At 56.9% G+C, this 24726-nt stretch overlaps 1 protein-coding gene across 1 annotated transcript in view; it reads right to left on the bottom strand.

The window, feature by feature from the left end:
* The window catches only part of CLEC18C (C-type lectin domain family 18 member C), a 45649-nt gene extending 21237 nt beyond the window's left edge, over positions 1-24412 (bottom strand). The window contains exons 1-8 of the mRNA XM_077831122.1: positions 24283-24412; positions 22854-22945; positions 15265-15498; positions 13909-14006; positions 8142-8263; positions 7882-7989; positions 3487-3579; positions 1583-1689 (exon numbers count right to left, since the gene is read on the bottom strand). Of these exons, the coding sequence (XP_077687248.1) occupies positions 1583-1689; positions 3487-3579; positions 7882-7989; positions 8142-8263; positions 13909-14006; positions 15265-15498; positions 22854-22945; positions 24283-24412 (984 nt within the window). The remainder of the gene's footprint in view (positions 1-1582; positions 1690-3486; positions 3580-7881; positions 7990-8141; positions 8264-13908; positions 14007-15264; positions 15499-22853; positions 22946-24282) is intronic.
* Positions 24413-24726: the final 314 nt, after the last annotated feature.

Raw genomic sequence — 24726 nt, 5'->3', positions numbered from 1 at the left:
CCAGCCATGTAAGAGGTGGCTTTCGGCTTCCAATACTGCAGCAGGAGCTGGCCTGGGCTGTTTGCTCCCAAACCCCTGCCATGGAAGAGGGCTCAGGCTGCGACATGTGGCATCCAAACAGGACTGGATGCTCCCCCTGGGGCGACTCGGGAGTGAAATCAGTGGAATGGCCCGAGGGGCGGGGGAAGGGCTGGCATGTTGCGTCTCACTGTGTGCTGCACCCGGCCGCCCTCGCAGATATCCTTTCCTACGGCCTGTCCCCTTGGTTCGCCAGGGTCGATGATCAGCTCTGAAATGCCAGGGGGCTCGTGACACCCAGACCTGCCTCCGGGGTGTGCTGTCCCCTCACAGAAAGCCATTAACAAGCCAGCTCAAGCTGGGCTCTTTTAGCTACAGTGCAGAGGCTGTTCGAGCCAGAGGCCCCTGGTTCAAGCCCTTGTGCCAGAACCCATGGGACTAGCAGCAGGGTCTACAGAACCTGGGCCGGCTGCCACGCCCACACCACTGCCAGGCCAGCCAGAGCCCAGTCCCAGAGTAGGCATGCAGGAAGTACCGCCCAAGTGACAGCACCCTGCAGCCTCTGATCGGCCCACGCGCACTGTGTAACCCGGGAGGGTGCCCCAGCAGGCCGTCTGGCCTGCTGTGACTCCAGACCCCATCTCGTTGCCTGCTCTCCAGTCTCTGACCCAGCTTCGCTCCGACCCTTGCTCTTACTGACCTTGGCGATTACTCCGATCCCTGCTTGCTGACTAGCGTCTCGTGACTGTCCTTAGCGTGTGGACACAGCCCAGCCGTGACCAGCAGGCCACACTGCCTGCACCCCAGTCTCTTTCATCCGCCCCGGGGCATCGTGTAACATTTGCTCACAATTCGGCACTTCAGAAACCACAGTTTGTATTGTGCCCACCACGCGCTCGGCCCATGCCATGCAGTGGTTCTGAGGAGCCGCTGGAGACCGCCCGGGGTCCCAAGTGAATCCAGATCCCTGCATTCCTTATAAAACGTGGGCCCTTGGGGACTGAAGAGACAACAAGGCTGGTGGGAAAGAGGGAAACCCAGAGGGTTTTAGCACACGCTCCAGAGCTGTGCAGGTGAATCCCAGCCTGGATTTCGTTCCCCTGTCCCTAGACTGAAATATTATCAAATGTGGCTTCCTAAGCAATACACTGGCTCTGTGGGCTGGAAATGGCCTAACCTGACGATTACTTTAGATAAGCTATTACCAGCAGGACAGTGGGGTGGGAGGAGGTATTGTTTCATATTCTCTGTGTATATATAAAGTCTGCTGCAGTTTCCACGGTATGTATCTGATGAAGTGAGCTGTAGCTCACGAAAGCTCATGCTCAAATAAACTGGTTAGTCTCTAAGGTGCCACAAGTACTCCTTTTCTTTTTGCCCTCTACTGGACGCCCCACAGAAAAGGTAAGAGACCTACTACCCCTAGCAGCTCAGGAGCTCTCCTTTAGTTCAAGCAGTTGAAGCCTGTGTTTTGGGACTGGAAGGAGTAGGGTCTAGCCCTGGTTTCTGGCTCTCTCTGTGAACTGGGTCTGTTGACTGCAGCACAAGGGCTGATGGGGGTTACCTGGCATTTTATTTTGGCTTCATAATACGTGTCTGCCTCAGAGGAAATCATGAAGCAGTCCCCATCTATCCTCAGGTCGCAGGTATGGAAAGGGAACTGAACCTTCGCTGTGAGAGGAGAGAGAAGGAAGGATCAGTCCCTGCTTTAACCCCAGGGACTCTCTGCCTGCAGGAGAGGAAGCAGAGCCCTCTACACGCACCAGTCTAGTCACTCACCAGGCAGCCTCTTACCTGTAACTAGGGTTGCAGGATTGGCCTGCAGTCCCCAGGAATTACAGATTAATCTTTAATGAAAGATTATGTCATGTGATGAAACCTACAGGAACATGTCCAACCAAAATTGGCCACCCTCCCTGTAACTCTCCTCAGCCCAGCAACCCAGGGGTGCAGGGAATGGAACCTGAAGGATTAAGTTCATGCTCTGCTCTGCTCTCCCCCAGGGTGTCACTGTTACACCAGGCATTACTCCGGCCCAGCAGTCTTTGCATCAGGCAGGTCAGCAACTCTTAAAGGAGCCCGCACTGGTATTCAGACGTTTGGGGGAAGTTTGTTCGGACTCCCCATAAGTGTGACACCATTCAGCCCCCCCCCTTGGGCAGCCAGGGGGGTTCATTTAACAGCAGCAGGTATCCCCTGGGCTATTTTGTTCAGTTCTGCCCTCATCCCCAGTGCCACCTGCACAGAGGCCGGGGGTTCCCACAGGGCTGGTTCCAAACATGCACTGAATGGCATCAAGATCTTCCGCCTCTGACCCAGGCAGCGATGGGCCAACTAGCCTGAGCAGATCCAGCCACAGCTGGGGAGCATCACATCTGCAACTTGGTCTCATTTCTAGCCAGCAGCTGGGACCGGGAAGGAGGCAGGAGGCGACACTGAGCAGCCGTCTCCAGGACTGGGAGAGATGGGCAGAAGAGCAACAGATTACAACCAACCAGCCCACCTTGTCATTTACACCTTTGCAAAGTGAGGGGCGAACCGGGCAACACCCTGCCCCCAAGGGCATTTAACACTCACCCACGCAGCCATGCAAACTGGGACACAAGGTGCTGACCAGGGTGATCGGGCCCCGGGAGGGGTCCAAGCCTGGCAGTGCATTGATGCCAACAAGACAAGAGCAGCAAGGGCCCCATCCCTGGAGTAATTCTGTGCTCACCTGGCCACGCACTGGAGAGCACATGGCAATCCTGGGCTACGCTCCCCCACCAGCACCAGCAGGCTCCAACCAGGCCTTCCCCATTCTAGCGTCTGTTATCCTCGTAACCCTAGCCACATAGGGAACCCATTGGAACCCCTCTCACCTGGGCCAGGGGGACTTCTGCCAGGATCCGTGTCTGGCCCTGGCAGCTCTTGGGGCAGGGGCTGATTATAAACAGCAGCTGAAAATGAGTTTGAATTTGGGGGCAAAACAATGGCTAAAGCTGTATGCACCCGATGCTGAATCTCGGCAGGCCCCCCACACCTTGTCAGCCCCGGACTCTGCCCGGCAGCCAGACACAGGGTGCAATGGACTGGGGTGCCCCTTGCTCAGCCTGGGATTAAAGAAATATAAAGAACCATGCAGGGGCACAACTGATGCCACGACGAAGCTGCCTGGAGTCTCGGGCCCCCAGGGAGCTTGGGACCCCCAGCAAAGGAGCGGAATGCTGAAAGCAGAGGCTGGGCTGAACTGCAGCTTCCTTTAATGACCAGCTTGTGAAACAGGGTCAGCAACCACCTCTGAGGCCCCATGAGCGGACTGTGCCCAGCCGGGAATGGCCTCTGGGCGCAGCCTGGGAGGAGAGGAGCCAAGCTGGCTTCCTGTGCCTGTTGGCAGGGAGCGTGGGGCTGCACTGGGCTGGGACTGCAGCTGTCCCTTTCCGGAGGCCGCAGGGGGAACCATCCACCCCCTGCAGAAGCTGAACTCACTGCCGCACTCTGCTCCGCCGTAGCCGATGTCACAGAGGCAGGAACATTCCTCCGCCCTGAACCTCCCGTGGAGACACTGGATGCTGCACTTCACTGCAAGAAATCCAGGCAGTTAGTCTGCATCCTGGCCTGGCGCCGGCTCGCCAGTCCCTGCCAGCCTCCCAGTGGAGCAAACACAAGCTCTTAAACACCTCGGCAAGCCCCACAGACACATAACGGCAGGGCTCTGCAACGCACACAGGTGCATTATACTGACACCGCATGGGACACACACCCTGCATGGGTCACGTCCGCGCACACGCCCTGCATGGGTCACGCACGTCTACACACACACACACACACACACACATTGTATGAGACACACAAGCAGACACTGCATGGTGGGGGGGACGGACACACACACCTCCTGCATGGGTTACATGCGCACACACATTTCATGGGACACACACACACTGCATGAGCCATGTGCACACTCATACATACAGACACACATGCACCCTGCATGGGCCATGCACACGCACACTGCAAGGGGGACACGCACACACACACTGCATGGGACACGCACACATGCACACACACACTGCAAGGGGGACACGCACACGCACACTGCAAGGGGGACACGCACACGCACACTGCATGGGACACGCACACACACACAGCATGGGACACGCACACACACACTGCATGGGACACGCACACGTGCACACACACACTGCAAGGGGGACACGCACACACACACTGCATGGGACACACACACGTGCACACACACACTGCAAGGGGGACACGCACACACACACTGCATGAGCCATGTGCACACACACAGCATGGGACACACACACGTGCACACGCACACTGCAAGGGGGACACGCACACACACACTGCATGGGACACACACACGTGCACACACACACTGCAAGGGGGACACGCACACACACACTGCATGAGCCATGTGCACACTCATACATACAGACACACATGCACCCTGCATGGGCCATGCACACACACACACTGCATGGGACACGCACACGTGCACACACACACTGCAAGGGGGACACGCACACACACACTGCATGGGCCATGCACACACACACAGCATGGGACACACACACGTGCACACGCACACTGCAAGGGGGACACGCACACACACACTGCATGGGACACACACACGTGCACACACACACTGCAAGGGGGACACGCACACACACACTGCATGGGACACACACATGTGCACACACACACTGCAAGGGGGACACGCACACGTGCACACACACACTGCAAGGAACACGTACACACACACTGCATGGGCCATGCACACACACACTGCATGGGACACACACACGTGCACACACACACTGCAAGGGGGACACGCACACACACACTGCATGGGACACACACACACACACTGCAAGGGGGACACGCACACACACACTGCATGGGACACACACACACACACTGCAAGGGGGACACGTACACACACACTGCATGGGCCACGCACACACACACAGCACTATGGAGGCAGTGGTAGCCACTCCATAGTCAAGGCTGAGCCTGGACTTCCATCCCAAGCCATATTTCCATCCTTTGTGCCCACCGTGGATGGGAGCTGAGCTGATGGGTTTGCACATTGGGAAGCTTCGAACAGGGCCTGGGTGGGATTTTCTGTGGGAATTTGGGAGCTGCTGGGATCTAGGCGTGTATTTGCTGTGCATTCCTATGTTCCCCAGTGCAGATGCTATATTGGCCCTCATGTGGCCAGCGGTGATGGGTCCCTGGGACCCAGCCCTCATGCTCAGATGCAGCCACTGGCATGGGGCGGTGTCACGTCCCAAGCCATTCCAGGGGAGGGTTATTTAGGACTTGTCACCCACGTGCCAGGAGCCGCAGAGGGTAGATCTACTCTGCAAGACAAGACCCAGAGCCGCGAGTCCCAAGCCTGGGTCAGCTGACTCAGGTTTGCAGGGCTCAGGCTGCAGGGCTAATAGCAGTATAGACGTGTGACGAAGTTGGGGATTTTTGTAGTGTTTTACGTTAATAGTGTGCGCACCTCAGTTTCCCTGTGTGCTGCATGTTTAATGAGGTGGTGGGAGAGGGGTTGTTGTTACAGGGGACCGGGTGTGACCTCCTCTAGCAACCGGGACCTCTGGGCAACGGCCTGGAGATGGGGTACCCTAGCAACTGGTGACCTGGTGACCAAGAGGTTCATCCCAGCTTGGGCCATAGGAGGACAAAGGGCTGAGGAGAGAGGACCCTTGTGACCTGTTTACCTGGGATGGGAGACAAAGGAGAGGGGAGGAGCTGTTGGGGGAGATGATATTGGACAATCCGCTGGAAGGAGAAGGCTGCTGGACTGGGGAGAGAGAGCAGCTGAGCCCACTTGGATGCAGGGGAGACTTAGATGTACTGTGCAGAATGAGGCCAGGCCAGAGGCCCTGAGAGTTTCCTATGCTGGGTTCAGAGACTCAATAAACCCTCCTGTTTTACGCTGGCTGAGAGTCACTCCAGTCTAGATATTGGAGTTGCATTATTCCCTCTGTGTGCGGAGGCTCCGGGGGTCCAGAGTGAGTGGACTCCCTGAGGGAGCCCACAGCGAGAGACAGACGTGCTGAGGGCTCAGAGAGGTGTGGTTCCAGGAGACGGAGGGGCCTACGGCTTAACCCCTGAGAAGGGCAGTCGCAGTGAAGGGGGTTCCTCCTAGGGACCGTACAGAGCCGAGGGAGAGCACGAGTCCTGGGAGTCCATGACAGGACGTGCCTGCCTGGGCTGGAGCCTGGACTCATTTGGGGAGGGTCTTGGAGCCCGGGCTCCAGCCTGCGTGGGAACAGCTACACTGCTGTTTTATCCCCCGCAGCCCAATCAGCTGTCCCAGGCTTTGAGACTTGCTGCCGTGGGTTTTGTACTGCTGCAGAGACTTATCCAGGGAGCAGGAAGGGACTGGGCTAGATAAGCCAGTTCCACGATTCCTGGGACACCTCGGACCTGATTGCTACTGTTCTCAAGGCTCCCTGCAGAAACCCTCAGGATGAGAAAACCTGGGCGATGTCCCAGGGTGACTGGCCCCTTTAAGAGGGAGCTGGTAAACCTGTGACTAACTGGCCAGCTGCCTCCCAGTTGGGCTAGAGAGAAGAGGCCATAGCAAGGAGAAACTGAGGCAGTTGGTTGGCCAGGAAGGACAGGGGGCAGAAGCAGCAGAGAGATGCCGGAGGGAGGAAGCAGCAGGAGAGCAGTAGCTGCATGATGAGTGCTGGGAAGGCCGGTGAGGTCTGGCTCGAGCTGGGAGCCTGGCCCAGGTGCAGGAAAGCTTGTGCAGTGGCCCCTATGAACAAGTGGAGGCTCCAGCTTGGTGAGGGTAAGCCGGACCCAGAAGCCAGGGGCTGCCTCTGCAGAGAGGTGCCCAGGAGCAGGGTTAGGGCTCACCGGCAGGGAGACTGGGCAGTAGGACGCTCCAGGGAGCCTCTCCCAGGAACACTGACATGGGGCTGGAGGAGAGACGTGGGGCTTGGAGCTCTTGGGTGGGGCCCTGGAATAGGAGCTAAGGAACTGGGGCAGGGGGCTTGTGACTGTTGGGTGGTGACCTTGGACAGCAACCCCTGAACAGGAGTGAAGGCTGCTGCGTGGTAACCCTGGTCGGCGCTGGGGTTGGGGAGGGCCTGTCTGTACCACGAGGGATCTGTGGACTGGCTCTGTATATGAATTAAAGGGGCTCAGTTTGCTGCTGAGAGACACAATATTTCTTTGCACGGCTGGATGAAGGGGAAACTGAGGCAGGCCCCTCCGTCATGCTGCAGCTTGCTGCTGGAGGGTGCTCAAGGGGCCACCTGACACAAGGGGAAGAGGTGAGACTGTAGCGGGTTCTTGGGCTAGCAAAGGGTGAGGAGGCTAATTAGGCTTTTGGGTACAGGGGAGTGGGGCAGGAGTGTCTCCCTTCACCACATCAGGCTGCTCCGCTGGCCCCACGCAGGGGTTCCCTGCCCCACTCTCCCTGCAACACGGAAATAAGCCCTACAAGGATGTTGCTGCAGTTCTCAAGGCAAAGCCAATGTTAGCTACCCCCTGATACTTCTCAGGGGATGGTAAACTTAGAAGAAAGAAAACCAGTGGGAAGGAGCAAACTGCACAGATAGGGCAGGCAAAAGCCTGTAACTGCCCCTGGAGAGACACCAGCCTCTGAGTTGCAGTGCTGCTCATCCCATCCCTGCCACTTCATCCTGAAAATGCTTCTGCTGTGCAGCCCCACGCAGCCCCCGGGCGCCAGCCCCACGCAGCCCCACAGCACTCCACATACAAGACTGTAACGCAACACAATGACCATGCAATGCAGGCGTCTCACCTTGGGTGCGGATGGCAAGAGGCATCCCTGTGCACCCTGCACACACTCATGCCAGCCGGCTGTCTCACCTTGGCAGTACCGGCCTGTGTACCCTGGCAGGCAGTCACAGTGGCAGCTGCTCATGTTCAACCGCCCATCGTTCCTGCAGCTCATTCGACAGGGGTTCCTGGGGACCTCTGATCAAACAAAAGGCACAAGGCGGCTGTAAGATGGCAGGTGCCCAGCTGTGCCAGCCAGTGCCCAGGGCCCCACTGTGCCAGCAGGGCAGGGTGACTAGCATAATCTAAGTTAAGTGAAGGAGCAGGGCAGGGGGAGAACTGGCACTCACCACACAGTCCTCCGCTGTGATCCCACGACTTGAAGCATCCGGAGCATCCTGAGGTGCAGAGCGAACACCAGGCTCCTTTCTTGTAAGGGATGATCATCTTCCCATTCATCTCCCAGTTCCCCCTGGGGGCGGAACAGACAGGCATGGAGCCGCAGGGCCAGGGGCCCCAGCGACTGTCACAGGTAGGCCCCGGGGCGCTCTGCCTTTCCAGCCCCGCCCAGGGACCATGTGGGTTATCCCCAGGCAGCTGGCCCTATGATATGCAAGAGCCCACATTGCAGCTGGAGGTTTGGCCACAACTTCCCACCTCCTCTGCTTCACCACTGGAGCTGGGCGACCAGCCTGTGAGCTGCAACCGGCCCCTAATGCTTAACAGAAGGGAGTATAGCATCTTCTGCCCAGGCAAGGCCGGCCAGCTGATTAGCCCCACCACTTTCTGCTCCCAAGCCCCACCTACTTTAATTATAAGCCACACCCACCATCCTCTTCCCAGGGGCCAAGTTTTATCTTCTTTCATTGTAAGCCCCACCCACCTTCTACTTCTGTAGGACCAAGCTCCGCCTACTATTATAAGCCCCACCCACTCTCTACTTCCATTGACAGACCCACCCACCTCTTTCATTGTAAACCCCACCCATCTTTTACTTCCCTGGAGCCAAGGTCCTCCCGCTTCCTGGTGCAAAAGTTGCGGATCTCTCTAGACATCCAGATAGACTTATGAGTAGTGCTGGAGAAGAGCCGGCGGTCGTGGTACATGTAGGTACCAATGACATGGGAAAGATAGGAGAGAGGTCCTGGAGGCCAATTTTTGACTTCTAGGTAAGAGATTAAAGTCCAGGACCTTCATGGTAGCATTCTCTGAGATGTTCCCAGTTCCACACGCTGAGCCAGTTAGAGAGGCAGAACTGCAGAGTCTCAATGTGTGGATGAGACGATGGTGTAGGGAGGAAGGGTTTAGATTTATTAGGAACTGGGGAAACTTTTGGGAAAGGGGCAGCCTATACAGGAAGGATGGGCTCCATCTAAACCAAAATGGAACCAGATTGCTGGCACTTAACATTAAAAAGGTCATAGAGCAGTTTTAAAACTAAGCGCAGGGGGAAAGTCGACAGGTGTGGAGGAGCATGTGGTTCGGTTAGAAACATCCCTTAGGGGAGGATCTACTAATGGAGATTCTCTATGTCCTAGTAAGGAGGAGAGGATGGAAGATGATAAAATACAGGTAGGATGTGATGAGAAAGTCAAATGAAAAAAAATCCCATTCAATTACATCATGTAATGGCAGACAGCTAAAAAGAGACACTTTTAAAAGTGCTTATATACCAATGCTAGAAGTCTAAATAATAAGATGGGTGAACTAGAGTGCCTCGTATTAAATGAGGATATTGATATAATAGGCATCACAGAAACTTGGTGGAATGAGGATAATCAATGGCACACAGTAATATCAGGGTACAAAATATATCAGAAGGACAGAACAGGTCATGCTGGTGGGGGAGAGGCACTAGATGTGAAAGAAAGCTTAGAATCAAATGAAGTAAAAATCTTAAATGAACCAAACTGTACCACAGAATCTCTATGGATAGTAATTCCATGCTCTAATAATAAGAATATAGAGGGAGGGATAGATATTACTGACCCTGACCAGGATGGTGATAGCGACTGGGAAATGCTCAGGGAGATTAGAGAGGTTATTAACATAAAAAACTCAATAATAATAATAATTAATAATGGGGGATTTCAACTACCCCCATACTGACTGGGTACATGTCACCTGAAGGTGGGATGCAGAGATAAAAGTTTCTTGATACCTTAAATGACAGCTTCTTGGAGCAGCTAGTTCTGGAACCCACAAGGGGAGAGGCAATTCTTGATTTAGTCCTAAGTGGAGCACAGGATCGGGTCTAAGAGGTGAATAAAGCTGGATTCCTTGGTAATAGTGACCATAATATAATTAAATGTGACATCCCTGTGGTGGGGAAAACACCACAGTGGCCCAACACTGTAGCATTTAATTTCAGAAAGGGGAACTACACAAAAGTGAGGAGGTTAGTGAAACAGAAATTAAAAGAAAAGGAGTACTTGTGGCACCTTAGAGACTAACCAATTTATTTGAGCATGAGCTTTCGTGAGCTACAGCTCACTTCATCGGATGCATCCGATGAATGCATCTGATGAAGTGAGCTGTAGCTCACGAAAGCTTATGCTCAGATAAATTGGTTAGTCTCTAAGGTGCCACAAGTCCTCCTTTTCTTTTTGTGAATACAGACTAACACGGCTGCTACTCTGAAACCAGAAATTAAAAGGTACAGCGCCAAAAGTGAAATCCCTGCAAGCTGCATGGAAACCTTTTAAAGACACCATAATAGAGGCTCAACTTAAATGTATACTCCAAATTTAAACACACAGTAAGAGAACCAAAAAAGTGCCACTGTGGCTAAACAACAAAGTAAAAGAAGCAGTCAGAGGCAAAAAGGCATCCTTTAAAAAGTGGAAGTTAAACTAAATCAGGAAACGCAAGACCCCAGGTGTCACTTACAAGGAGGTCACCAACCTGCTGGGGGAATATCTCCGTAAGTGGGGGAAGGGCACAGGGACATGCAGAGGAGATGTATCACCTGGTGGGGTTGGAGCAGCTGTAGGACATCTGCCCTCCAGACCTTAAGATGTGGTTAGTGAACCAGAAGCCTAAAGATCTGTGCAGTGCAGGTGCACTGGCGGATGAGTTTGTGGACAGCAGATTGGGGGGAGGAGGGAGACCCCCATCGGGGACTAAGAAGGGGAGTCACCCAGAGACTTCTCAAAGGTGGGACTCCAGGAAGCCCAACTCAGGGGTGCCCATGAAGGCTGGGGCAGGCCGACCCCCCTTGTGGGATTTGCAGGACCTGAAATGTAATCACTGTGACCAAAAAGGACACAAGGTGCCGCAATGCCTGAAGATGAAGGAAATGTTGGCCAAGCCTGGAAGTGTCAACTGGGTGGTAGCCCACCCAGAGGGGGCACCATAGTTCAGGGGGCCGCAGTCGACATGGCAGGGCCAGTGGGAGGGGACCACTAGGCCAGGCCAGCAGGAGAAGTTGGGGCTCCAGTTTCAGGGCGCCTGTTCTCAATCCATCAGGTGAGTGTGGGACAGGCCCCGGGGGACAATTGCCACATCATCCCCATTGAGGTGGGGGGAAGGAGTGTCCAGGGGTTCTGGGACACGGGCCCAGAGGTGACACTGGCCCGGCCAGAGGTGGTGGACCCAGACCAGGGAGGTAAATAGTGGTGTCCCCCAGGGGTCTGTACTGGGAACAGTCCTATTCAACTTATTCATAAATTATCTGGAAAACAGGGAGGTGGCAAAATTTGCAGATGATACAAAACTACTCAAGATAGTTAAGTTCCAGGCAGACTGCGAAGAGCTACAAAAGGATTCTTTTGTATTCTATTCATAGTATTCTATTCACATTATTCTTGTCAGCAAGTTAAGGAAGTATGGGCTGGATGAATGCACTATAAGGTGGGTAGAAAGCTGGCTAGATTGTCGGGCTCAACGAGTAGTGATCAATGGCTCCATGTCTAGTTGGCAGCCGGCATCAAGTGGAGTGCCCCAAGGGTCGGTCCTGGGGCCGGTTTTGTTCAATATCTTCATAAATGATCTGGAGGATGGTGTGGATTGCACTCTCAGCAAATTTGCGGATGATACTAAACTGGGAGGAGTGGTAGATACGCTGGAGTGGAGGGATAGGATACAGAAGGACCTAGACAAATTGGAGGATTGGGCCAAAAGAAATCTGATGAGGTTCAATAAGGATAAGTGCAGGGTCCTGCACTTAGGATGGAAGAATCCAATGCACCGCTACAGACTAGGGACCGAATGGCTAGGCAGCAGTTCTGCAGAAAAGGACCTAGGGGTGACAGTGGATGAGAAGCTGGATATGAGTCAGCAGTGTGCCCTTGTTGCCAAGAAGGCCAATGGCATTTTGGGATGTATAAGTAGGGGCATAGCGAGCAGATCGAGGGACGTGATCGTTCCCCTCTATTCGACATTGGTGAGGCCTCATCTGGAGTACTGTGTCCAGTTTTGGGCCCCACACTACAAGAAGGATGTGGATAAATTGGAGAGAGTCCAGCGAAGGGCAACAAAAATGATTAGGGGTCTAGAACACATGACTTATGAGGAGAGGCTGAGGGAGCTGGGATTGTTTAGCCTGCAGAAGAGAAGAATGAGGGGGGATTTGATAGCTGCTTTCAACTACCTGAAAGGGGGTTCCAAAGAGGATGGCTCTAGACTGTTCTCAATGGTAGCAGATGACAGAACGAGGAGTAATGGTCTCAAGTTGCAGTGGGGGAGGTTTAGATTGGATATTAGGAAAAACTTTTTCACTAAGAGGGTGGTGAAACACTGGAATGCGTTACCTAGGGAGGTGGTAGAATCTCCTTCCTTAGAGGTTTTTAAGGTCAGGCTTGACAAAGCCCTGGCTGGGATGATTTAACTGGGAATTGGTCCTGCTTCGAGCAGGGGGTTGGACTAGATGACCTTCAGGGGTCCCTTCCAACCCTGATATTCTATGATTCTATGATTCTATGATCTCACAAAACTGGGTGACTGGGCAACAAAATGGCAGATGAAATTAAATGTTGATAAATGCAAAGTGATGCACATTGGAAAACATAATCCCAACTATACGTACAAAATGATGGGGTCTACATTAGCTGTTCCCACTCAAGAGAGAGATCTTGGAGTCACTGTGGGTAGTTCTCTGAAAACATCCACTCAATGTGCAGCGGCAGCCAGAAAAGCGAACAGAATGTTGGGAATCATTAAGAAAGGGATAGATAATAAGGCAGAAAATATCATATTGCCTTTATATAAACCCATGGTACGCCCACACTGTGCAGTGTGAATACTGTGTGCAGATGTGGTCGCTCCATCTCAAAAAAGATATATTGGAATTGGAAAAGGTGCAGAGAAGGGCAACAAAAATGATGAGGGGTATGGAACGGCTGCCGTATGAGGAGCGATTAATAAGACTGGGACTATTCAGCTTGGAAAAGAGACGACTAAGGGGGGATATGATAGAGGTCTATAAAATCATGACTGGTGTGGAGAAAGTAAATAAGGAAGTGTTATTTACTTCTTCTCATAACACAAGAAGTAGGGGTCACCCAATGAAATTAATAGGCAGTGGGTTGAAAACAAACAAAAGGAGGTATTTTTTTCACACAACGCACAGTCAGTCTGTGGAACTCTTTGACAGAGGATGTTATGAAGGCCAAGACTATAACAAAGTTAAAAAAAAACCTAGATAAGTTCATGGAGGATGGATCCATCAATGGTTATTAGCCAGGATGGGCAGGGATGGTGTCCCTAGCCTCTGTTTGCCAGAAGCTGGGAATGGCCGATGTGAGATGGATCACTTGATGATGACCTGTTCTATTCATTCCCTCTGGGGCACCTGGCATTGCCCACCGTCAGCAGACAGGAGTCCGGCTGGTCTGATGTTCCATTATAAGCCCCGTCTACTGTCCGCTGCCATGCTGCAAAGCCCTGCCTACTGCCATTATAAGCCCCACCCACCAAGTTTCTATGGCGTTCATATGGCCTGCGGCCCGGGGTGGGGTGGACGACGTGGGGCGGGGGCGGGGGTGGGGGCTGTGGTGTGGGCTCACTGGGGCTGCTGAGGGAGATGAGGGGGGGTGAGCACGTGGCCTAGGTGCCTGCCTGGCGGGAAGGGTGGCAGGCCCCGCCCAGGCTGCCCGTGTGCATGCCGAGAGGCCTTACCCCGGGGAGTAGGCGCAGACGAAAGCCTCTCTCCTCTCCTGGCCCTCGATGCAGGCATGCTTCCCACAGCCCAGCCTGCTGGAGGTGGCCCAGACCAGCTGCAAGAGAGAGACGGTGCAGGCCTCAGGTTGCCTGCCCAGCCTGTGCCCGCCGTGACGAGGGCCACCCCTCCCCAGGGCTGCAGGCACAGTGCCAGCTGTGTGGGGGTTGGCAGTTGGCTTTGTTAAGGTGCCAGCTGTTGCAGGGTGGCTGTAGGGCTGGTGATCGCTGCCCACCAGGTCACATTGCGAAGGGCTGGGAAAGGCCTATGGGGAGATTTCCCCACACACACCCCCCCGCCACTATTAAACTGGCAGGCCAAGGAGCCTCAGCCCAGCGCTCTGCAGGGAGCCCAGACCGCCAGTGTGAACAATCGTCTCGGGACGGGATGGGGGATAATTGGTGCCCGTGTAAGACGAAGCCCTGAATATGGGGCCCTCTGGTCACACTAGCGGCATCCCATGGCCTGGCTGGATCCACCCCAGCCACGGCTTGTTCCACAGAGCTCCCCTCCCTTAGGGTTGCCAGGGATTGTCTTGGAGTCTCCGGGAATTAAAGAGTAATCTTTAATTAAAGACGATGTCATGTGATGAAATCTCCAGGAATTCGTCCAACCAAAGTTGGCAACCCTACCTCCCTTCCCTCCCCTGGCCTGGGAAAGCCCTACCCACGCCCTGGCTGAGGAGGGGTAGGGCATCCCCAGGTATGGCCCAGCCTCCCCCCAGGCCCTGCAGCTCTGGGCCCAGCCATCCCACACCAGCAGTCCCATCCCCAGCTGCTTGCCGGAGGGTCGATTCCCTCCCCCTGCCTGCCTCAGGGACGATGTGGGCATACGTGGGGTGCAGGCCTCCCACAGGGCCTCGCCCACATGGGCAGGGCTGGAGGGTTCTTTGTCAGGCCCAGCATTACCAGCGCCACCCGTCTCTGAGCAGCCAGGCCCTTCAGGCCCTGCTGGCTTTCCCTGTGACAGAGGACAGCAGGCGGTGATGGTTACTAGACAATGACAAACACAGATAGGTGCATTTTCATGGCCCTGGCAGCCATGGGGCCGGATCCTGGGCAGCGATGAATCCCTGCGGCCAGCAGTGGCTCGCCACACACAGCTCCGCCAGCGTGCCTCCATCCTGACCTGCAGGCCGCCTGCTCCTCCAGCCCCGGGCTACCTGGAGCGGCCCAGTGGCACCCAGTCATGTGGTGGAGGTTCTGATATACACACAGGGAACTGTTCTCACTGTACCGAACTCTGCTGTCCTGTGGGGCGTTTGCTGGTGCCCGGCGCCCGGGGAGGAGACAGAGCTGGGCCCCTCGCGGGCTTACCTGGGTGTAGTGGCTGCAGGTGGCGTTCTCCATGCACTGTGCTGCTTGATAGTTGTAGCTCTGTCCCTCGCTGAACCACAGCTCCACCACGGCGGCAAAGCTGGCCACGCCGGCAGGGAGCAGCTGGGCATTCCAGCCCACATGCTGGGCGTGGTGCGGAGGGTGGGGCGGGGCCCCCGCCAGGCAGCTGGCTGCTCGCTCCTGGGCCAGCTGGGCCAGCTTCTCGCTCCACTCCTGTCAGCGTGGAAAGTGAGGGTTAGCATGCAGAGCCTCCGGGGGCGCCAGGGCCTGGCCAGCACGGTCGCCGTGGGGGCCTCGGGTGCTGGGTCCATTTTAATGACTGGTGAAAGGAGATGGCCCAGATCTCTGCCCCGCTCCCACCACCACTTGGACCTCGGATCTGCTGCACTGAGGCTGGGCATCAGTCCTGTTCCACCACGAGCTGCTCCTCACAGCTGGCAGGAGAGCCCAGGCTCTTGCTGATCAGATCCGGGGGGAGGCAAAACCAGATGAGTGCGGCCACATTTACAGAAGTGGGCACTGGTATGTGGGGCCCAGCTTGAAAGACCTGCATCTCCCGCTGGCTGCACAGGGGAGTGCCCCCGGCTGGCTGTGAGTGGGAGCGCCCCCCCAGCTGGCTGGAAAGGGGGAGCACTGCTGGCTGGCTGCGAAAGGGAGCTGCAGGTTCATATCCCCTCTGCAGACCACACCCTCAGTGGCGCAAGCCATGCTCCTTTCCAAACCGCTTGCCTCAGTCCATGCCACGAGGGGCGCCGCGTGCCCCATCTCCCTCTGCTGCAGCAGGCAGCACGGAGCAGTGTGGCTCTTCAACACCAAGGTCGGGCCCTTGCCCACCTGAGACTGCCCGCGGTAGCCACTGAGCAGCAGGTTCTCCCGCTGGCTTCGGGCTCGCCAGCACCGCTGTGCCCCTGCAACTGCCGATGGCTCTGGGCAGGAGCTCAGGGCCAGAGCTCAGCAGGTGCCAGGCAGCTGAGATCCAACTGGGGCCTGCTGAGGATCTGACCCTCTGTGCCCACGCAATGGGCAGGGGACACAGCAGGGCCAGGATGTGCACGTGGCGGCTTTCCAGGGGCTGTTGTGGGCAGTGGGGCAGGGACGGCGTCTAGCCCTGGCATCGGTGAGTTCAATGTCCAACCCCTCAAAGTGGGCTGGATCCGGCGGCCCCTGCCTGCGTGGGAGGAGGAGGATGGCACACAGGGGTGGGAGGAAGACCAGGCAGTTGTTTGTTCCCAGGCAGAAAAACATCTTGTTCCAGACGGTTAAAATTGCAATTTCCATGGCTCTCAGGGCAGCCGAAGGGAGGAGGAAATGACAGAGCCTCTCACAGGCCAGGAGCCAAGTGCCGTACATGGGAGCTGCGGTGAGTCACCCTCCCACACCACTGCCAGCAGAGATGCCAGGCTCCCAGCCCCGGGACGGGGAATGGCACATGGGGAGCCCGTGGGACCCTTCCACCTGACCCTGGGGGGTAGGGGGTGGGTTAAAAGGCTCTGCTGGGAAACGCTCCCGCTCTTCAGCCCCAGAGCTGGGCGTGGGCGGGGGGCTTGATAGAACACCCTCGAGGTCAAGGGTGGCAAGCAGGAGAGTTCTTCAGGGACGGATGGCAGGGCAATAGTAGCACCCTGGAGTTAACTGCGCCTGCTCAGTTCAGTCCTGGCCCTTTGAACCCCCTGCGGGCACAGTGCTAGTCAGTGGAGGTTGCCATGCAGAGCTACAGGAGTTTTAAAGGGCTAGCCGTGGACTAAATCCTGGGGAACCGCCATATTCTTCGCCCCTCTCCTCAGCGCTGGGAAGGCATGGCTCCCTGACACTCTTGCTTTTCCCTTTTCCATTTACCGAAAGCTCATCCTTGCCCGCTGCCCTGGCCTGTGTGCTCCTAATGCGGAAGGAGAGCCCAATGCTGCTGCCCCCAACAACTTCCTAGCAACTCTGCCGATGTCTGGGGGTTAGCTGAAAGCTCCAGCCCCTGGAGTCAGGGACTATACTGAGACTCTTGCTTTGCGTTAAAAAAACTGTGTTTCCAGCCCAGCTGGCTGTGGGGAAAAGCTGGAAAACAGGAGGCGGGTGACCACAAGCGTCTCCAGCACCAGACAGCAAAGAAACAGAACCTACCAGTTATTGCTTTTTAAAAAATCACTTGCCTTTTAAGCCAATTTCATGATTTTTTGAGGTTAGACTCCTGAGTCTGGAAAGCTAGGGGCTGGCAATGCTAAGAATCACCCAGATGTGCGTTAGCTTCCTGGTTTGTGCATCCTAGATGACAGCGGATTTGGGTTCAGCATCCCCCCGGGCACAGCCAGAAGGGGAAGCAGCCCAGATGCTTGTTTTGGTAGGTCCCACAAAAATGGTGGCAATTTTCATTTCTTAGCAACAGCTCGGTTAAATGACCATTAGCAAACAGCCAAGCTATCCACTGGTTTGCTCCAGCCAGCGTTGAGAGTAATGGCAAAACTCCCAGCTATTGCCATGCAAATAGGATCAGGCTGAACAAAGCCACCTATTAAACCTGCCTGGCTCCTGCTAGCTTGTCACTGAGCCATGAGACGCCACCGTGCATCCTTAAAGGGACCTCACCACTCCTGCCTGGGGCCCCTTGCTGTCCTGTTCTACATGAAAGATGGACCCACCCATGCCCCATGTGCACAGACTGAGCGGAGTGGCCTGTGCGACATTTGAAACAGGCCATGGTTGCCTCCGGGTGCCCTGCGAATTTATGCAGAGCCATTCAGGATGACAAGGCCTGCTCTGGAAGCCCAGGAGCAGCAGCCAGTGGGTCTGGCGGGGAAGAGAGCTGTGGGGAAAATCTCCTGGCGCGCCAGGCGGAGAGGGGACCACCCGGGCTGGAGTGATGGCCTGTTTCCTCCCTAGACCCATGTGGAGAACTGGGGCAGTTTATTATCCTTGAAGAAACCAGCTGTAAAGCACCCCCACCCACTCACCACTCAAACTTCCCCTCCCCGCTGCCTGAGTTAAACCAACTCCATTAATTATTGCTAACGAGGTGTCAGGCTGGGAGGACAAGGAGATTAATGACCTTTTGTTCCAGAGCGCTGCCCTGGCCTGCCCAGCTGTGCCCGTCCCAGTGCCTGCAGCCCCCACGCACTCCCTGCCCATTGCCCACTCCCCCCTGGCTGCCCCAAGCAGCACCCTGGCTGAGGAGCAGGGAGAGGTCAGGAATAGGGGGCTGGCGCCAGATTTCAGCCTCCCCAGAGGTTGGGTGTTCAGAGATGGGGCTTGCTTGGACCCATCGTAGACCTAGGGACGGATTTACAAGCACTCAGCACTTAGCATGCTGGGCTCGTGAAAATCTGTCCCTTAGTGACCCATGGCACCATTCAGACCCAGCCCCGCCAGGTCTCTGAGTCCCCTCCAGATAAAACCACAGGCACTAGGTTCGGGCTCCTCTGCTCTCGGAAGTCGCTCAGTGCCTCCGGGCAAAGGGCAGTGCTGGGACGCCGGCGAGGGGCCAAACCACCCTGCAGGCGCAGGGGGATGGAATAGTTGGCGCTGGTGCAGGCCTGCAGGGGGATGGAATATTTGCTCCTCCGTAAGGACAAATCACCTGCCAGGCTGTGCTGGTGGCTGGGGGTGGCTGCCACTGCCTTGCCCCATTTTTGGGGGGTGGGACAATTCTGAGAATCAAGCTAAAGAGGAGGCTGGGAGTCCCCTGCTTGGGTCTGTCTCCCCCGCTAGACCCTGCACTGCTGGCCAGACAGTGCTACTCCCTCGCACTGGCAGGCTCAGTCCAGGCGCAGCCCTGCCCACGCATCACCCGCCCCCTCTACCTGCCACCCCCTGCAGCATGCCTGGGGGGAGGAGAATGGGGGGCCAGTCTTGCCACTAGGGGGCCCAGGAACTTCCGCCCGGTAAGAGCTCTCCTCCCTCGTGGAGGGGTCTGCATTTAAAGATCGCCCCATGCCAGACAGAGACGGGCCAGAGCTAACCCCAGCACCAGGCGGTGCAGCCGGTGGAGTCTGGAATCCAGATCTGCCCATCCTGCAATGCTGGAGCAACCAGGATCTGGAGTCATCCTGTGTGACTGAGTCCCACTGCTCCCCCAGCCCAGTAGGATACAGACCAGAGCAGGGACGCACCTGCCCCTTCCTTGGTTCAGACCCTCTGCCACGCACAGCAGCCCACCTGCCGTGGGCTCGTGACCAGGATAGAGCTGCCTGGCGTGCTGCAGCCACAGTGACTGGATCCAGAGTCCTTCCCCGCCTCAGCCAGGGCCTTGTGGGCTCGCCCTTTCTCTGCTGGTTCCCTCCCGCTGGCGGGGCGGGGCGGGGCGCTATCGCCCAGGCCAGGAAGGCTTGTGGTGCAGCAGGTAAGAGCCTTGGTGTGGGCCTGTGGCTCGACCTACGGGGAACCTTAGGCCGTGCATGCAGAACGGCCTTTTACCACCATTCAGAGCCAGCCAAGCTCCGTCAGCCCCCGGCACTTCTGGCCCCCGGTGCAGACAGGACCTGGGACCAGGCTGAAGCACCCCTGGGCTTTGGAAACGGGACCAGCTCTAGTTTGATATGTTGCCATGGGACTATTATTAAACGTTACGGGCTGTGGCTGGGCTTGTCAGGGGCTTGGCATCCCCACTGGAGGCCAGGTTATCACACTCGCTGTGAGCCCGGGCTGCAGGCTGGGAAAGCCGACCCTTCGTTAGGTGCTGTCACAGGAGAGCTGGGGAGAGGCCCCATGCACCTGTGACTTGTCACTTGCCTCCCAGCTGGGCTAAAGAGAGAGCACCTGGGCCTGAGACCAGGAGAGCCAGAGCCTGAGCGGAGACGGAGACGGAGACAGCTGCAGAGAGCTGCTTGGGAGGTCCTGGTGAAGAGAGCTGGGTTCAGCACAGAACCGCTGGGGAGAACTGACCCAAGCTGGGGCCCTGCTGAGCGGACGGCCTGGGCAGTTGCCCCTGAGCAAAAGAGAGGATCCAGGTTGGTCAGGGGAAGCCAAGGCTGGGTGCAAGGGGACGGGCGTGTCCTGGCCAGGCATAGGACTCCCAGGCAGAGGGGCTCGAGAGTAAAATTTGGGGAGTTCTCTTGTGGGATACCAGCCCTGGGGACTGTGGTAGAGTCAAGAGACTGGTCACTGTCCGCAGGGAGGCCTGGAGAGGGCGGCCTGGATGGGGCTCAAGGAACTGGGAACGCAGCGCGGCTGTGCACACTAGGGAGCGGGAGGCACTGACCCTGAGAGGGAAATGGGAAGAACAGTTGTACCTTTATATGGTTCCTGTGGGTTTATCGAGAATGGTTTTACTGGCTGGATTTGGGGGGATTCCTGCACTGGTGCATGTGAACAGATTATACCCCGAGGTGGGCTTTGTATCTGGCACTGAGAGACCGCTCCTTTCATGGGCAAACAGAAGGAGAAACTGAGGCAGGTGAAGGAGGGTACCCTGTGGGAGCTGAGCACTTTGAAGTCTGGCCCTGGGGTCTTCTGGAAATCTACCTGATAGCCCCAAAGCATGCTGGGGTACAAGCTGTGAGGTACAGCTGGGTGTCCGCAGGGGCATGGGCACGGCTCAGGCTGGCAGACACGCTGCTGCGGATAGCTCAACATGGCATGACACGGCCCTCCCAGCTCCCGTGCCCATGTTCTCCCTGCGAGAGCAGGCAGGTGGGCCTGGGGCGCTGGTAGAGAGAGCTGGCTGCCTGAACCTGCCCCAGGGGAGATGGGCGGGGGCAGGGCTACTGTTTGGATTTGCTTCCTGCTGTTGCTGAATTAGGTTGCCAAAGGTGGTGCCCTGCCTGGGTGACAGCCAAATGACCCCTTCCGTCTGAGGGCCCTATGCTGGGGTGATTCTCCCCCTCCCCTTGTGGGACATCTGCATCCCCTATGCCTCAGCCGAGCAACAAATGGGGCCGCAGTGGGGGGCAGAACACCTCCCAGTAGGTGTCAAATGCGGGTCTTCCCAGGGCCCATCAGCCAGTCCTGCAAGCATCCTAGGTGCTTGGCCACCTCACCCTCGCCAGCCAGTGCCCCAGGCACCCAGTTCCCTGCCCCAGGGCTTGCAAGTGACATACTCAGCCTGGGCTAGTAGCAGCTGATGTACCATGGGTCGTTTCCCTCCTGCTGGCAGGGCCTTACCTCCCACTGAGTCAGCCCAGGGGTCCACCTGGGCCCACCTCCTGCCCCATCGGACCAGCCTGAGAGGCCCCTAGTCCCATGTGCCACCAGAGCGGGGATGGGCCTGGTGCTGCAGAGGAAGGAGAAGGCAAGAGCGAGATGCACCAGGACAGTTCCCGTCTGCAGCGTCCCATGGAGATGGATGTTAGACACTCCATTGCACCGGGCCCAACGTTCTGGCCCCACCTCGGGCAGACCTCTGGACCAGACTGTCCCCAGCCACACTCAAAGCCACGGGGGTGGGGAAGGGCTCTCTGCTTCCTAGCAGGGCTTTGTCCCTGCTGGCTGAAGGGAGGGTGCTGCCCATAGAAAAGCCACCCCCAAAGTGGATGGCGCCCCCCATGGCTCCCTGGGAGAGCATGGCTAGCTGCAGCCCTGCCCTGGTGCCCTGCTTCATTGGAGCTGCCCGAGCAGTGACAGCATCAGTAATCTCTGGTGCTGTCCGGGAAGGTGGGAGGGGAAGACAGAAAATGCTGCATAGAGTTTGGTGCCCTCACATAGTGCTGCTGCCTGGACTAGGGCAATGAGCATCCCCCTCGGCCCAGCTCCAGCCTCTCCGCTGTGCAGTGAGCCCCGTGCAGGAGCAGGGAGAGCAGCCTTATTTCCAACTGTGCTGCCAGGAGCTGTGTGGGCGGGTGGCACTAGCTGGAGGTGACCGTGGGCAGGGAATCAGTTCAGTGAGCTGGTGCTGGCAAGGGGCTGCAGAGGGCAAGGCTGTGTGGGGCCCCCTAGGGAAGGTCACCCCTCCCGGCCAAGGGGCTAGACCTCTGGAGGGGGTCTGTGGTGGCTGAAGGGAGCGGGGGGAGGAGGGGACAGGACACCATGCAGCACAGAGACCCTCCCTCTTTCCGCTGTTGGCCCTGACTCTCTGCTGCCCTGCCTGCCCCGGAGCTGTGGGTTCAATGGGAGGTGAGCCGGCTGGGCAAGCCCTGGACCTTGTGCAGTTCAGCCACATCTCCGTGGAGTCCCGTGCAGGCTGGCACACGGTGGCCGAGGGGGGGATGTTTATGATTCCTGTCTGTGCCCCACACCAGGGTTCAGCCATGCCCTGCCCGACCCCACCCATGCCCCAGACTGGCAGGTTCCTGGGCCCCACAGGAGTCCCAGGTCCACTCTGCAGTTCTGTCTCATGCTCCTGGGCATAGCAGAGCCCGATAGGGACTGGGGAGAGCGCAGGCGGGCATGGACAGCCCCGCCCTGGGACTCTGGGTGTGAGCACTAGCCAGAAGGGTTCAGTTGTTGCCCAGTGCCAGAAGCTGATCTGGCCCCTGCATTCTCCAGAGGATCCCCCAAAGTGCAGTTGCACCCTCCCCTGAGGAGATCAACAGGGTCCCCTGTTCTACCTCAGTGCGTCTCCATCACCAGCAGCCTGACCCAGGACCCTGCTGGGCCCCTGCTGAGCCTGACCCATGGGGAAGGGGGCAAGCAGGCAGAGTGGGACTCACCATCCTCTGCATGTTGGCAGCGGGCGGCTGGACTTTGCTCCGCAGTTTGTTGTGCAGTGAAAGCAGCAGGAAACGTTCCTTCACGCCTGGAGCTGGGCAGGGGGAGCAAAGCAGGGAGTCAGGGAACACGAGTTCGAGATAACCCCCCGGTCCCCAGCAGAGCATGGCTGGGCTGGGATCCTGCAGTCAACTCTGGGAGTTGCAGCCTCCTGGCCCAGGACACCTCCATCAGCAGCAGCTCAGGAATCCAAGCCAAGCCCGGCCCCAGCCCCTGGCTGGAGGGTAATCCTGCAAACAGCCAAGGAAGGGATACAGGTCTCCATGGTGACACGGGGAGAGAAGAAAGCCTGGCTTTTAGTGGAATACAAAGCAGGCAAGGCCTGCAAGCCACTGACACCAGCTCCAGAGCCAGCCCGGGTGTCTCGCTGCTTGGGTACAAATAGGGCGATCCACACCAGGCTCTGGCCCCCTGGCTTTAACTGACAAAGGGCAGTGCTGAGAGCCCACAATGAAAGGGGCGGGGGCGGGAGAGAATAGCTAGAGAAAAGGGAGAACTAGTGGCGTCCTTGGGTGCTCTTGCAGCAAGTTTGCTGGGGAGTTTCTGGGGTCACCCACACGGTCCATGGGGGGCTGACGGGAAGGGCAGGGGGAGCTCTGTATCCCTGCTGTATCTCAGGCACAAAGAAGAGTCCCGGCAGGACAGCTCCACCTGGTTAGCAGCACCCTTTAGAAAATCATTCTCTTTTTCTTGGCACCTGCTGGGTAAAAAATCTGGCCCCGGTTGTGGCCCCCTTGACTGGGCCTGGCCATGTGGCTAACTGCCCTGCAATGTGGCAATCAGACCCTGGGAGCAAAGAGATTGCAAAATGAAAATAATATTTTATGCTAATGATTGAAACCCATGATCTGTTTGGGGAGAGACAGGCTGGGGACTCTCCTCCAGCCCAGATAAACCCTGGCCGTGCCCTGACTCCCCCCAGGAGGGAATGGATTTCCCCTGCCTCTCTGCTGGCCTGAGGTTTGGACTCTCGTCAACGACAGATGTTACAGTGTGCTGCTTCCCTCATTCAGCAGCTCCAAGACCTTCCCTCCCACCAACAAACCATCCATTAACCGCACTGTGCAACAGACCCTTCCCTGGTGTAAATAGAGGCCTCCAGAGCGGCGCCGATTTACATCGCCTGGCCCAGCAGAGTGAGGGTCTGATGCTGGAGAGTGCTGAGTGCCCTCAGCTCCCATCGGCTTCCGTAGAGGCGGAGGTGCGCCAGGAGGCGTAATGAGCACTGGGTCAGCACTGGCTGCAAAGGTATATATTGATGGGCTCCCCAGGTCCGAGATCAGATATGTGCCCCCCACAACCAACTTAGCTGGTGCTGGAAAATCTTGACCAGCCCCTTAGTCAGTTATTTCAGTGGAATTTGTCAGTTACCTTGCTGCAGCAGCACCAGGGGGGGCAGCTTCTCAGGGTGTTGGTGTACCCGGAACTCCCCCAAAGCAGAGCCCAGCAAGCTGCAAGCCAGTGCCAAGAGCTGGCACGCCAGCCTCCGTTTATCCTTCATGCAGATGGCTCTGTGCTCTCTTCTGCCAGGTTAAGGGGCGGATCCCCATGCAGCAGGAGTGTTGTGCCACGCAGTTATCCTGGGCTCCTGCAGCCCGGGCTCCGGGATGTGTCTCTCTCTGGCTGCTTCCAAGTTTTGCTCCTATTCAAAACTTCAGACAAGCACTGCTGGGCGGTTAAACAAAAGGGGGACTGGTGAGTAATGGCTCTGTCCAGACTCTTTCACCAACTGCTCGCTGGCATGAAAGGAGAGACAGCTCCTGTGCAATCCTCCCTCACAGGCCCCCCCGGCCTGAGCCCTGGCTCTGTGCAGGC

The sequence above is a fragment of the Eretmochelys imbricata genome, chromosome 12 (assembly GCF_965152235.1).
Source record: "Eretmochelys imbricata isolate rEreImb1 chromosome 12, rEreImb1.hap1, whole genome shotgun sequence".
Lineage (NCBI taxonomy): Eukaryota > Metazoa > Chordata > Testudines > Cheloniidae > Eretmochelys > Eretmochelys imbricata.
Note: the sequence above shows the minus strand (reverse complement) of the source record. Positions and strands in the feature narration are given on the sequence as shown.